The following is a 15858-nucleotide window of genomic DNA, read 5'->3' as shown; positions in this document are numbered from 1 at the left end:
TAGGGAACGGAATCTACATCTGTGGATTTACTCTTGATAAAGGTAAGATTAAATCTATTGGGTGTATTATTGACAGATAGAAATGTTTCTGTTATGTCCTCAACCCTGCAATGCAAATCTCACTTCTCATATGTTTGATGTAATGCAAGCAAAATGTCCATCACTGTTCAAGGGATAGTTCCTCTAAAAATAAAAATTCTGTCATCATTTTCTTACCCTCAACTGTTCCAAACATCTATGGGGCTGTACAGTTCGCATTTTTGCATCCCTCCGTGCTGTTTTTAAATTGTTTTTCTATGTTAACGTACAGTAGATGGACATCTTTGACCACTGCTCCGTGTCTCACAGTTTTTTCTTGCGCAGGAGTGCCACGTTGTTGTAGAGGCTGTGTTAAGTTGAAAAGAACTTGAAATGTCTTGAGACACCTTCTGTACTTTCTGTTCTATTTGTTGCACTGCGTCAAGCTTTTTTAGCTCTAGAATGTGTTTTATATATATGACCCCTAAGACTTTCTTTATTCTGTGGAACTCAAAAAGAGAAGTTAGACAGGATGACAACCTCATTCACATTCACTTTTATTGTATGTGTTGGTTGACTAAAATATCGCTGAATTATTAGCATCTGACAATACATTTTATAATTTGACTGATAAGTTTTATTAACTGTAGATGCAAACAAATCAAATTTTTTATATTGATTTTTTGTTTAAAAAATGTTTTTGTGTGAAATATTGAATAAATGTAATGCTTAGCAAAAGTTTAAATGTCATTTTTAGCAATTTTATGTTCATGTCATTCACTATCATGCAGCCTTAGCTTTCTATTCTTGGCTGACAGAAGTGGAACCTGACGTGGTCTTCTGCTGTTGTAGCCCATTTGCCTCAGTGTTTGACATGTTTTGCATTCTGAGATGCTATTCTGCTCACAACAATTGTGCAGAGGTGTTATCTGAGTTACCGTAGCCTTTCTATCAGCTCGAAACAGTCTGGCCATTCTCTGTTGACCTCTCTCATCAACAAGGCATTTCTTCTGCAGAACTGCTGCTGACTGGATGTTTTATATTTTTGGCACTATTCGGAGTAAATTCTAGAGACTGTTGTTTGTGAAAATCCCAAGAGATCAGCAGTTACAGCACATCTGGCACCAACAATCATGCCACTGTTAAAATCACTGATCAGATTTTTTTCCCCATTCTGTTGGTTGATGTGAACATTAACTGAAGCTCCTGACCAGTATATGCATGATTTTATTCATTGCAGTGCTGCCACATAATTTGCTGATTAGATAATTGCATGAATATGTAGGTGTACAGGTGTACCTAATATAGTGGTTGTGACTAAATATTGGCATTATAATGGCTTATCGGCCACCCATGCAAGGTATTGGCATCAGTCATTAAAAAACATTGGTTGATAAAAAAAAATGCAATGAAAGTGAACAGTGACTGAGACTTTCATGCTGCTTAACATCTCCTTTTGTGTCATAGAAGAAGAAGAAGAAGAAGAAGAAGAAACATCATATGGGCTTAGAACAACATGTGATAGTGAATTTTTATAATTCAGTCTAAAAATTAAAATAATGGCAAAATGTGTTAAATGGTGCTGAGAAAACTTTACTCGCAGCTGAAAGTTTAATGAAATGGCAGGCATTAAAACTCTGTGGAAAACGGCAAAGCTTTCTGCAGTGTTCTGCCGATGCATTTGGGCCGGCATATGACCAACAAAATCTCACAGTTTTTAGAATATCATTACATCTGGTGTGAATATTGTATTGATGTGTTGTTAAAAGTTTGGTTGAAAATTTCCCCACTTCTTCTTTTTTGACTTTTCTCAGATTTCCTTTGACAAAAGCCCTGGATGAAGTGATTGAGAATACAGTGAGCTATATGTGCTTGTTCTCCTTCTCTCACTCATCTCACTACTCTAGCTTCTGTCCCTTTGGGTTCCTCTCTTCCTCTGCTTCAGCCAGACCCTTATTACAAGCTGTCAGTTTATTATAAAACATTAGGAAAGCAGAGGGACACTTGCTGTAACTGTCTTATCGATCTGGGGGATAGATTCTATGATTTAACACCCAACCCTCCCATATTTCCACATTCTCAGCCTCATATTAAACCTTGTGCTTTCCTTTAGCTATTGATGTATCAACATTAACTGTTACAAGCAACTACAGAAAATCAATGACCAACTTTTATTACTGGCTGCATAACACGCTGGCTGTCCCACGCTACAGTACTTAGCAGGCAGGCCGGACTGAGAACATGCCCTACTCATGTCAGGTGCATCCTAAGTGATATCTGCACTGGAAATATCAATCATATGAGCTCCGACTTCTCTCTGTCTGCTTTTGCAGATAGTTGCCCCACAACAGAGCGCTTGGGTGCCATTTTAATGAAAAAGCCCAGCATTGCTACAAGATTCACCGCTAACAACAGCTATCAATATCCTTTATGTTCGGGAATTTCGCATTTCATTTCGCTCATTCGTAGTTAGCAATTTTAACAATCCAAAAGGTATACTTTTAGCTTTAATAGGCAAAACTAATTAATTTCAAAGTATAATGAGTTAGCATACTATGAAATAATAATAGCTTGCTGTTTCTGTCTATCACGTGAATTGAAAGGGATGCATTTGAAAAGGAAGGGCTAAACCGGAGCTGTGGCAAAAACAGATCACCTTAAAAGATTTATGAGACATGCGATCCTGCTGGGACAAACATATACAGGCTTTGTTTTTCCGATCAATGGGCTGAAGTTCATTATTCACCCTCACCGCAACCGTGCTTTGCGTGTTTACGCATTGTAAAGGGGCCTTGTTGTTTTTGCCTGTGCATATATGAGCATTTCTTCTTCTCTTCAGCTCTTACGTGACCAGAGGTCTCTAGCATCTCCTTAAGGTTATTTTAGCTCGTATCGTAGCATGCTACAGTGCTAATATTGCACCATGGGTGCATGGTCACTGCTGATGCTAACTTATTCAGTGCCAATTAAAAGCACAACTTCTCAGGGCATACAAAAAGATTTTCCCAGGTCTGCAGACTAGCCCGGGACCTTTCTCTGGTGAATGACTGCCTAGACAGTCTGGCTTAGAAAACGTGAACTGCGGCTGTGGTAGGATGTGCCTGTTGATCAGGGAGCCGCCAGTTCTTATTTAAACATTGCACACAAATACAGATAAGGGCGTTACACAAGCTCCAACATAAACTCCCCCCACCCCAGCCTGTCATTTCTCAATCGATCCCTTAGAAAGAGTTCTGTGCTGCGGACATCTATAAAAGTGACCCGGTCATACTAGAAGGAAAACACAGCCCCATCTTTCAGCCCCCATGGGCATTTAGCAGGTCAAACACGCACTACACAGCTGATCAGACATGCACTTTTCCCCTGCAAATACTACTGCGTCTGAATTTATCTGAGTTTATCATATTTGTGTACACACACACACACATATAAATATATATATACACAGCCACAACATTAAAACCACCTACCTGATATTGTGTAGATCCCCCTCGTGCCACCAAAACAGCCCCAACCCACATCTCAGAATCGCATTCGGAGATGATATTCATCTCACCACTATTGTATAGAGCAATTATCTGAGTTACCATAGACTTTGTCAGTTCTAACCAGTCTGGCCATTTTCTGTTGACCGCTCTCATAACCGCTCTGTACAATTGTGTTGAGAAGAATATTATCTCAGAATTTTATTCTGAGATGCGGGTTGGCGCCATTTTGGCAGCACAAGGGGGACCTACACAATATTAGGCAGGTGGTTCTAATGTTGTGGCTGATTGGTGTATATATATACAGTGAGGAAAATAAGTATTTGAACACCCTGCTATTTTGCAAGTTCTCCCACTTCGAAATCATGGAGGGGTCTGAAATTGTCATCGTAGGTGCATGTCCACTGTGAGAGACATAATCTAAAAACAAAATCCAGAAATCACAATGTATGATTTTTTAACTATTTATTTGTATGATACAGCTGCAAATAAGTATTTGAACACCTGAGAAAATCAATGTTAATATTTGGTACAGTAGCCTTTGTTTGCAATTACAGAGGTCAAACGTTTCCTGTAGTTTTTCACCAGGTTTGCACACACTGCAGGAGGGATTTTGGCCCACTCCTCCACACAGATCTTCTCTAGATCAATAAGGTTTCTGGGCTGTCGCTGAGAAACACGGAGTTTGAGCTCCCTCCAAAGATTCTCTACTGGGTTTAGGTCTGGAGACTGGCTAGGCCACGCCAGAACCTTGAAATGCTTCTTACAGAGCCACTCCTTGGTTATCCTGGCTGTGTGCTTCGGGTCATTGTCATGTTGGAAGACCCAGCCTCGACCCATCTTCAATGCTCTAACTGAGGGAAGGAGGTTGTTCCCCAAAATCTCGCAATACATGGCCCCGGTCATCCTCTCCTTAATACAGTGCAGTCAGCCCTGTCCCATGTGCAGAAAAACACCCCCAAAGCATGATGCTACCACCCCCATGCTTCACAGTAGGGATGGTGTTCTTGGGATGGTACTCATCATTCTTCTTCCTCCAAACACGGTTAGTGGAATTATGACCAAAAAGTTCTATTTTGGTCTCATCTGACCACATGACTTTCTCCCATGACTCCTCTGGATCATCCAAATGGTCATTGGCAAACTTAAGACGGGCCTTGACATGTGCTGGTTTAAGCAGGGGAACCTTCCGTGCCATGCATGATTTCAAACCATGACGTCTTAGTGTATTACCAACAGTAACCTTGGAAACAGTGGTCCCAGCTCTTTTCAGGTCATTGACCAGCTCCTCCCGTGTAGTTCTGGGCTGATTTCTCACCTTTCTTAGGATCATTGAGACACCACGAGGTGAGATCTTGCATGGAGCCCCAGTCCGAGGGAGATTGACAGTCATGTTTAGCTTCTTCCATTTTCTAATGATTGCTCCAACAGTGGACCTTTTTTCACCAAGCTGCTTGGCAATTTCCCTGTAACCCTTTCCAGCCTTGTGGAGGTGTACAATTTTGTCTCTAGTGTCTTTGGACAGCTCTTTGGTCTTGGCCATGTTAGTAGTTGGATTCTTACTGATTGTATGGAGTGGACAGGTGTCTTTATGGAGCTAACGACCTCAAACAAGTGCATCTAATTTAGGATAATAAATGGAGTGGAGGTGGACATTTTAAAGGCAGACTAACAGGTCTTTGAGGGTCAGAATTCTAGCTGATAGACAGGTGTTCAAATACTTATTTGCAGCTGTATCATACATTAGTTATCATCTTACAGTGCACACTACATGACAATTTCAACCTCCATGATTTCTAAGGAGAACGCAAAATAGAAATATTATTTTTATGTATATATATATATATATATATACACAAAAAATGCTGTTTTGCTGTGGAAAGAAACTGGTACTTTTATTAACCAAAGTGGCATTCAACTGATCATAATGTATAGTCAGGACAGGTCACACAATAATGTGAAAAATTTATATTACAATTTGAAGAAAAGAAAAATTACTACATAACTACTTCAAAGAGTTCTCATAAAAAATCTTACACGTGCAGCAATGACAGCTTTGCAGATCCTTGACATTCTAGCTGTCAGTTTGTCCAGATGCTCAGGTCGCATTTCACCCCACACTTCCTGTAACACTTGCCATAGATGTGGCTGTCTTGTCGGGCACTTCTCCAGCACCTTACAGTCTAGCTGATCCCACAAAAGCTCAATGGTGTTAAGAGCCATAACACTTTTCTACAATTGTTGTTCAATGTCTGGAATTGCAGACTCTAAATTGCCCCATATGTGTGTTATTGAGAGTCCCCCAACCACTGGGGGTTGTGTCAGGAAGGGCATCTGGTGTAAATCTTGTGCCAAATCAAATATATATATGAGGACTATCACGAAGCGGACCCTGCACCTATGTGGGACAAATGCTAGGAAGGTATATTGAATATATTACTTAATGGATGACATTAGCTTGGTGAGAATATAAAGATGATTTTTCTACAGTATATTTGATCTAGAAAATCAAATAAATCAAACATCTGTCAAAGCAACAGTATCACAAAGAGATTCAAATGCCCTGTGCTCATCTGCAGGTCAAACGAAAGCAGTTATGCCATATTAGCCCTAAAAATAGGCCACTGTAACAAGAGCCAACAGTTAAACGTGATGGCACAAATGATTCGACAGGTGCTGCAGCCCTGTCTCTTGTTCTCCTTTTCATGCACCTCTTCTTCCTCCCCCCTTCATTGTATTTAAGGCAACAAAGCCGTGGAATTCCTGCACTGCCATTTCATTGGAAAAAATGCCCCATCATCAGTCCTCCTGTAACGTAAACCTGCATGGCCCTGGCAAGTGTGAGGAACAAAGGATGGTGTGTGGGTGGCCGGAGGGGCGGTCACACTTCAGGGACAAATATAGAAATGAGAATTAATCTAAACAATAGTCTCACTCACTCCTAATGGGGAAAAAGGTTTAATAAGAAGGGGAGGAGAGGCCTGAGGTCACTAAGAGACACTTGTGGTGTGAGTCCAAGCAAGGGCGACGTATGTTGTCTGTCAACACTGGGAATGTTGGGAAGAGTGGTGGAGCGGGGTGTTGTCTATTCCTAGTTATTTCCATGCTGGGACACTGTCTTGATGTTGAACTATTTGCGGTAGCAAATAGCACACCGGAACATTTGGAGGGATTGTTACGAAACCTTTATAGAAAATGTCCTGCTCATATTGAACCTCAAATCGATGTAGAAAAAAGAAATTAGGTATTGCATAAAGAAGATGAAGCCTACATTTAGAACCATTTAGATTTTCGATTTTCAAAATACACTACCTGGCCAAAATAAAAAGTCACAAAGTCTAATATTCCTGTGGACCGCTTTTAGCTTTAGAGTTGCATTCATTTATGGCTGAGATCTTGCATTGATGATGGGAGAGTCAAACCACTCCGTAAAGTCTTCTCCAGCACATCCCAAAGACTTTCATTGGGATTATGTTCAGGAATCTGTGATGGCCAATTCATGTGTGAAAATGATTCCTCGTGCTCCCTGAACAACTCTTTCACAATTTGAGCCCGATGAATCTTGGCATTGTCATCCTGGAATATGCCAGTACCATCAGGGGAAAAAAAATCCATTGATGGGATAACCTGGTCATTCAGTACATTCAGGTAGTCAGCTGACTTAAATTTATTGCTGCATAATGTTGCTGAGACTTCACCTGACCAACTGAAGCAACCCCAGATCATAACACTGCCTCCAGAGGAAAGCTTCAACTTTTTTTTGGCCAGGCAGTGTATTATTTCCTATTTGTTCCTTCTGATTTTGGAGTAAAATAGGGCCTGGGAATTTTCTGGAAAGGTTTTGTGAGAATCAGCCTTTTATCAGTAAAATAATTAATAAAATAATTAATACAAAAAATTATAATAATAAAAAAACAAAAAGATTATTGGCTAGTTAAAGATGCAATAAGCCCCAAACAAATGTCTGGCTATACAAGACTTGTTTTTAGCCTTTTTTGGGGCTTTTGGGCTTTTGGGCTCTACAGCAAGGACAGTAGAGTGAGGACAGTGGAGACATCACCTGCATGAGCGCCATAGCACAGTGTGTTGGAGCATGTTTGTTAACTGCTAAGTCAAAACCATTTCCACAGCAATTAAATATTAATCATTATAGCCCTCAATTCTTCCTTGGACTGTTGGTTTACTATGTTTTTTTCACCACATCAATACAACTCAAGTCATGCACATAGTTATTTTTCCACAAGAGCATTTTTGCTTCAGTGAAATTCAAAGCACTGAAAGTTAAATGTATCCCATCTTAAGTTATGATGTTATTTTCTCACTTTTATCAAGCTTGCCAGTAGTTAAGCTAAAGTGCCACAAATTAGCTTAGCTTTGACAGGAATCTTACAAACATGTCTTGTAACATTACCCTCAAGGAAAAGGAACCCACAGCTTCTAATGTGGCAGAATGAATGAAACTGGAATTTACACTCCTATCTCTCATAATTTTGAAGCAGTCTCAGCATGATATGAAAGAGTAGACGGAGAGAGAACAGCTAAAAAAAATGTGCATCCAATGTTACTCTGATACTTTTATCCAATAAACATAAAATACACTTCATCAAAAAAGAATACAAGAAATGAAAAAAGTCCAAATGAAAAGTGTGTGTCCCGAGCAAGAAAAAGCAGGAAAAATCATGCTATTGGTTAACTGTCCTTCACTCAGAAAATATACATCCCCAGGCACTGTGTTGAATTATTAATTCAAATTTGTCAAAAAAGGGGGGGTAGAGTGAAAAAGGATAGATATTGATGGAAGCTTGGCTTTAATGACCTCATTAGGTGTGTGGACTGCAGGTAGTGTTTTGGGGGGATACTTGACCCCTGAATGATTTTCTGTCACTTTATTGTAAACAAGAAGAGCTTGACGCACACCACCCCAATTCCTGTGAATGTAATCAACTGACACGAGGGCATGTAGAATGCAAATATAAAGATTCTGAAAAGATGCTCGAAGGCTGCTCGTGAGAGGCTAAGGATGGCCTTATGGCTTTTTAGCAGTAATTCGCCTCTAAGAATGTTTTACAGATGCTTCTGAAAATGATCTTGAAAAATATTGTTATTTCAATTTGAACTGTTTTATTATTATTAACATTTAAAATAATAATAATAAAACAAACGTAATAAGTGTTTCATTTTGACCAGCAATCATGCTCTACTGCCAATAGTAATACTGTTCAAGAAAGGGTGTTCACTCTTGAGACCTCTTAAAAAAAATACAGTGAAACATAGAGGAGGAAAACAGATTCACATCACCTTCACATTGTATCTGTTCACTGAATACCAGTTGTTGTCCACTGGGTGATATGGTCTCAGCCCACATTGTATCATAATTTTTTGGAACCCAATAATAAGTTATTATTAAGTTAAAGAGACATACAAACTCACAGCAACTCTCTCTCTCTCTCTCTCTCTCTCTCTCTCTCTCTCTCTCTCTCTCTCTCTCTCTGATTCTCTGACCATGTGGAGATCGCCGAAATAAAAGTTACCATTTTTAACATTTCATTAACCGCAATGTCTCATTGTTAATCAGCTTTTCCTCTGCATTTGGGACGAGGGAACGAAGAACGTTTATTGCAATGGAATTTCCTGAAACACCTCTCAAAATGGCAGCAAATAAAGTGCACAGTGAGCTATGAGTCTAAATAGTACAATACATACGTCTTCATAAAAAAAGATAAAATCTTGCATTATAAGTCACACACTCACTGCCAGTATATTTGCTCTGCACGGTTCTTATACAGCTTTCTGAACATAGAGTAGATCATGTTGTACAGCAAGATAAAGTTGTTATAAAGTTAATCCTTCAGCAGCTGATACTAGACAGATGACTGACACTTTAAACACTACAAACTTTAGATTTTAACCATTTCAATGGTTACATAAAGAGCCTTGTGCATATCGTACTATAAGAGAATTTTAGGACAGATCATTATAGTTGGTTCAGCCTGAACCTGCTGGTCCTCGAAAGTGATTGCACGAAAAATAAGTAGATGTAAATATATTTTCCCTCACCTCAAGAGCAGGCAGAGTGCCTTTCAGCTAGCATTTGTAACTAGAAACGTTTGCCCCAGCTTCTCGTGTTTATTTCATAACACCTAAGGCGTTTTATACCCTGCCTCACCACGTTGAGTGCGCAGTTTCAAAACCATCCTAGGGCGACCAGGATCTCTTCTACCTGCTTAGCACCGCAGTGACGGGCTTACATTTGACTTAATATATCCCCAACAGTACTAGTCCTGCTTAATTCTCTTTCATAGTGGTCAGAGTTGACCAGGGACGAGCAGATTGAGCCCTCACGTCCCTTCTGGCTTTTTGTGGCTTAGACAGGAAGAACAACCCTCGGAGAAATGAGTGATGAACTGAAGTCATTTACATGCAACGTTAACAAGAGATGAAACGAGAATCTTTTTTTAAAGATTCAGACAGAAGAATGTCCTCCTTCTGTTGCTCCTTAAAGGGATAGCACACCCAAAAATTATTATTCAGTCATCATTTACTTGGCAAATAACTACAGAATTATAATCTTTGGGCAAACTGTTCCTTTAATGCTTATGGTTGATTGATTGATTGAAAATTCTAGAATCAAAAATTCCAAAGATATATCAAAATACTTGCTAAAATATTCCGTAAACAAACTTTCAACTCAGCATTTAGACAGTGTGTAAATATTATCAGTGGTGACCTAACAGGCACTGGCCATGAGTGGCGTTTCAGGGGCCAGATCAGAGGGCAAAACGGGTCCTCGCCAACATACTCTCCATATGAGGTCATCGGAGTTCATGCACCAACCCATTTCCTGATTGGTGTCATGCTAGAAGTGACGGTAATGATGAATAAAGATTAAATTTGACATGCTTGATTGACTAAATGATTACAGCATGCAGCAAACAGATAGGGAGGGGGTATTCGGAGCAGGATGCCGGTTGTTTTGCCCTTTGTAATGCAGTGGCAGTACTCGTGAAGTTCTGTACATACTTTGCTCCAAAGGAGTAATACATTCTTACAAACATGCAACCCGTACACAATGTTGCCCTGACAGCATTGCTCAGTCGTGTGTTTAATTGCCCTGCTCTTAAGCAATGCTTGTTTTTAATTACCCTCGGAGAGGAAGTCATTTATTCCAGTGACATCAGGCAGCTAGCAATGTCAATGGATTCGTAATTTGCCTTTCAAATTTCATGTTATGATTTAATCGGTCATTGACTAAACTATTAGAGGTGAAATTCCATACCCTTGTGTATCTTTATTTGCAGTTTGCATACAAATTGTAATCAATATGGCATTATTGTAGTGAGCTGATGAGCATCGTAACAGTGGCGACTCATCTTTTGAATAAAGGTTTCACTATACAGATACAACGCACAATATTTGTGCATCGTGAAAACATCTCAGTATACAAATTAATCTACATCTTGTGAGGGCTTTTGGGGTTTGCTAGCATACATTTCTAGTGGAATGATCTTTTTCACTTAGAAAATATATGAGTGGATATGTGGGGTTGTCTAGCATGAGTGCTAGTCAAATGAACAATGTATTCCTTAGGACCTAAGGGTTTAGAGGCAGGCTCCATTCCAGCCCTATTGCACACTAAGGCTGTTTTATGAAGAAAAAAAAGAGAGAAAAAGTTGCTAATTAGTCCCACAGTGGCTAAATGTTGAGATAGAAGATAAGAGTGCTTACCATGCGATGCTTCAACTTGACTGGATGGAAACTGCTGCTTACAGATTCATTTATTGTGCTTTTATTCTCTCTGTCAGCAGGGCATGATTAAGCGTTTCTTATTGTGGTTAGATTAAACAAACAGGTTAATTCTCTTCTCGCAACCGTCTTGCTTGAGGCGGAAGAGATCAAGCCATTGTCATCGATCAGTCGACTCTTTTAACACCCCCCTCTCCATGCTTTAGTTTTTCATGTTCAAAAGCGGCCCCATAATAATTAGCAATTAAAATTTTACTTTTTTAAATCATCCTTCTTTAATTAATCTGAGAAAGACTGAGCCAAAGCAAATCTCTGTTCACTCTTAGAAATTTTGAGCGAGAATCTATGGTAACTTGCTTTGGGATGTAGTGAACTGGTTTCAAATCTGTGTTATTTATTGTTCCAACATTATTGTTAACAATATGGTTAAGAACATTATTAAAGATAAAGTTAATTAGGGCTGGGTATATGTATTGTTTTTCAGATTCTATTAGATTCTGATTCACAAGCTCTCGATTCGATTTGATTCCTATTTAGATTTGATATTGATTCAAATGGGTATGACCCTTTTACATACATATCAAATAAATTATTTTCCAGCTAATGCTGTTAATTATAAAGGGGACCCTCTAACTTGGTACATTATGAAAACATACATTTTTTATAAATTATATTTTGTCACATTGGAAAATAAACAAATTGAAATAATATATTTTAGTCATAAACAAATCCATGTATTCAATCAATGAATAACATGTTATATTTCATATAAAAAAAATGTGTTACATGTTTATTGTATAACTGCATAAGTTGTACTTTTTAAAAGTATTTACATTAATATGTTGAACACATGTTAAAACAGTACTGTCTCTTTAAGAAAACCCTCAGTTCTGTAAGAGTCTATGTAAATGAGTGCATGTTAACGAGAGAGGTTCAAATGAAGATCAATAATTTTTTCCCACCCCTAAAGTTATTAATATTATTTATTTCCAATATTTTATATTTATTACCAGTTTCTACAAATGGTATGTGAATGGTTCGACCAAATCATAAAAAGAATCGGTTCAAAAGAATGATTCATTCACGAATCACTAATGGAAACATATATGTGATTTTGTTAATCTAGTCAATTTAATTAGAGTCAAAAATCAAAGCACTGCATTGAAAGGCTGTGAAATACAGAGGAATTCCACAATCCAAACAGGTGATATGGGATGCACTATCCAAGTTTCTCTCTACCATGTTGTCTTGACTGACAGGTCTAAGGACTGCAATGTTTGTTTACTTATTTTCTAAAATATACCATAGGGCTAAAATCAGCGGAGTGGAGCTAGAGATTTGTAATTGGTCATCTTCTGGTAAACCCCTCCCTTTTCTTTGGCCTGATTGTGCCTGCTGGTGTCACCCAGGGGTCAAACATCCTCACCAGTGCCATGAAGGACTCACGGCTTGTACTACAGACCTCATTACATGCTGATGCAGTCACTTCCCCCCTTCTTGCCCTCTTGTCTCTCTCTCTCTTTCTGTCGGGTTATGCAGTCCCGATTATTTGTAGGGGAAAAGAGAGCAGGCAACGAAGTGTCAGCTGGCTCATTAGATATGGCTGGGTGGGTCAGAATGCTTTTTCACAATCTTTGGAGTTGCACATGGACCCCAGCAGTCTCCATTAGGAGGGACTAGAGTGAGATGACCACGCTCCCGTTCAACCGTGGGTCAAAGGGATAAATAAAAGATCACATGAGGTGGCCCCTCAAACCTTATTAAATAGAGCCACATGCCAGGGATTCATTAGCAGTTCCTGCAGCCATATAACCATCCACACCCTCATCTGGAACTCAGGAACACATGCAGCTTGCAAGATTTCTGTTAACATCATAAATTAAAGGCATGACAAGGAAAATGTGAACCTCTGATTTGGAGCCTGGAAAACTAAAAATACGACTTAGAAAGAGGGGTTTAATTTCATTAAAAAAAATTCTACCTAAAATGTGTTACAGTATGTACTGTAGGTAGTTGATGCATAACATCAACGAGGCAGCTCTGGCTCAGGTGGTAGAGCAGGTCGGCTGCTAATCGCAGTGTTGGCGGTTCGATTCCCAGCCCACATGTTGAAGTGTCTTTGGGCTTTCTACACTCACTTGTGGTGTAGAATTTGCACTGTAATAACCATACAGTTTTTTTCTATCTCATTTCAGATGTGAAAAACCTAGAGAACTTCCACCTGGTGGAGAGCGTCCAAGAACAGGTCAACGCAGCATTGCTGGACTACGTCATGTGCAACTACCCCCACCAGACAGACAAATTCGGCCAGCTGCTGCTGCGGTTGCCGGAGATCAGGGCCATCAGCCTGCAGGCGGAGGAGTATCTGTACTACAAACACCAGAACGGTGATGTGCCCTGTAACAATCTACTTATAGAGATGTTGCACGCCAAACGTGCCTAAGGTCAACACGACCGCAAACCTTCCATCTCAACGCATCGCACGCACTGCTCCCAGCACCACCTCAGCCCAGCATCATCAACAGACATAGCCTTTGAACAATGAAACGTGCATACGTGAGATGCGCACTGACTAACTGGGTTTGCAGTGCGGCAGACAGTCAAGGGGCAGATACATTTCTGATTAAGAAATTAAATGAACCAAACAAATAGTGTTATAATGACCTCTTGGCCACCGATTTGTCATAGTGTTGTCGAACCATGACTGTCCATCGTTATTTGTTCTTGTGCAGCTGACCTTGTGAATCAAAGGTCAAATATACACTCAGACTTAAGTTGGAGGGTTTAAGATTACCAGACTGGGCAATCGTTCATGACTTAAGACTGGTTTGCCAGCATTGATCCAATGTTTCCATTGGGGCCTGGCCATGTGCCCCCAATCCTCACTCCCTCCTGTCTGTTTTAAGGCACACAAACTGGGACAGAGCCAGATTTGTAATGGACAACCAGCCAGTGCCCACATCTGTGCCACCCACAAAGACTTTATTCCAACCCCTCTCAAAAAATAAGTATTTCTATTAAAATTGGTAGTCATTTCTTCTTCTTTGTCACTCTGAGGCTGCGTATCGCCAGAATCTTCCTTGCAAATGTAAAAAAGAAATAGATCTCCTCGTGGCATTTTCATTCATAGGTGCAAAATGTAACTTTTTTTGTTTTATTGTAACATTTTTGCAGTTTTACGGGAGAAAGCACATGGGTTCCAAGAACAAAATACAGTCTCAGAGGCAGAATGAAGAAATACTGCCTCATTCAACACAAGACCAAAGCCTGCAGAGAACAAAAAAAAAGTGAAACAACCAACCTTAACTATCAGTATTAATAATTTGATGTCACAGTCATGTGAGTCTTGCCTTATTTCATTTCCATGATAGCTAACCGTGCTGATGTGAACTAAGATATGTAAAATAAAAAAGTACATATATATATATATATATATATATATATATATATATATATATATATATATATATATATATATAAAGTATTAATGTTATACAGTTGAAAAGAGGTGTTTACATTTGTGTGGTCATGTGGGAGATAACTGTGATGCATAAAATTGCAAAGCAATGATTTCATATAAAAACAACAAAACAAAACAAAAATGTTCAGAAAAGAATATATTCCTCTTGTTTGCTTTCTTTGGTATGTACAGTTTTCGTATTTCTTGACCAGTACTTAATTATGTCGTGAGACACTAAATCAGAGAGGAATCTCACTTAATACTGAGTTTTGAAATGTTCTTTTTTTAACGTTCTTTTTATTCTAATTTTTGCTGGCTTACTTCTGTGAACTTCTTTCATTGTAGAACACAAGTTTTTATGTTCTACATTTTAAATGTACGTCACTGGTTAAGGTTAATTTATTGTTTTGGTTTCATCCACGCGTTTAAGCACAGTAGCAAGGGGTCAAGACTAAATGTATTTGTTTACTGTAGCATATTTTTAAAAATGTAGTTAAGGAGGTAAACAATGATCGGAGTGATTTACATTAAACGGCCATCAGTCCTGCCACTGTAAAATAACAAAAGCTGTATTGAATTGATCTGGTGCAACTTTTCTATCGTAAGATTTCAATGAATGTGTTCATTATAGCCGTCTGTGTTCTATACCAAAGACAGCGTCTGTCCTTCACCTGTACTAACCTGTTTGCATCAACATGAATGGATGAGAGCTTTGAGACTTGAGGACTACCGTTGTTTTTTCTGAATGGTTCATTTGACTGTATTTCATATATACTATAGTTAATTGGTCAACATGGATTGAAAATGGACCCTTTTTACTTTCTTAATACATGTCATTTGTCATATTATGCACAATTTATCAGTGTACTTTATCCCAAAGGAAAATGTTTGTCTTCGTAACCTTTCAAAATGTAATTATTACATCAAATGACTTGCTCTGCCTCTGAAACAACTTTCCTTTTGGCTGAAGTTATCAAGGCTTGAAAGTAATCCGGGGTCAATACAAGTTAAGCTTAATCAACAGCATTTATGGCATTATGTTGATCACAAAATGTAATTGTGATTCTTCCCTCCTTTTCTTTGAAAAATGAAGGCAAAAATCTGGGTTACTTACAATTTAAGTGAATGGGACCTCCACATAGTTTTAAGAGA

The 15858-nt window shown here is 38.9% G+C and overlaps 1 protein-coding gene across 1 annotated transcript in view; it reads left to right on the top strand.

Annotated features, from left to right (window-relative positions):
- LOC127639662 (nuclear receptor subfamily 5 group A member 2-like) overlaps window positions 1–14621 on the top strand; it is a 63427-nt gene extending 48806 nt beyond the window's left edge. Inside the window, exon 8 of the mRNA XM_052121795.1 lies at window positions 13442–14621. Within this exon, the coding sequence (XP_051977755.1) occupies window positions 13442–13689 (248 nt within the window). The 3' untranslated portion in view covers window positions 13690–14621. The remainder of the gene's footprint in view (window positions 1–13441) is intronic.
- Window positions 14622–15858: the final 1237 nt, after the last annotated feature.

The sequence above is a fragment of the Xyrauchen texanus genome, chromosome 48 (genome assembly GCF_025860055.1).
Source record: "Xyrauchen texanus isolate HMW12.3.18 chromosome 48, RBS_HiC_50CHRs, whole genome shotgun sequence".
NCBI classification, from domain to species: domain Eukaryota; kingdom Metazoa; phylum Chordata; class Actinopteri; order Cypriniformes; family Catostomidae; genus Xyrauchen; species Xyrauchen texanus.
The sequence above is the reverse complement of the archived record's forward strand: the minus strand, read 5'-3'. Positions and strand labels throughout refer to the sequence as shown.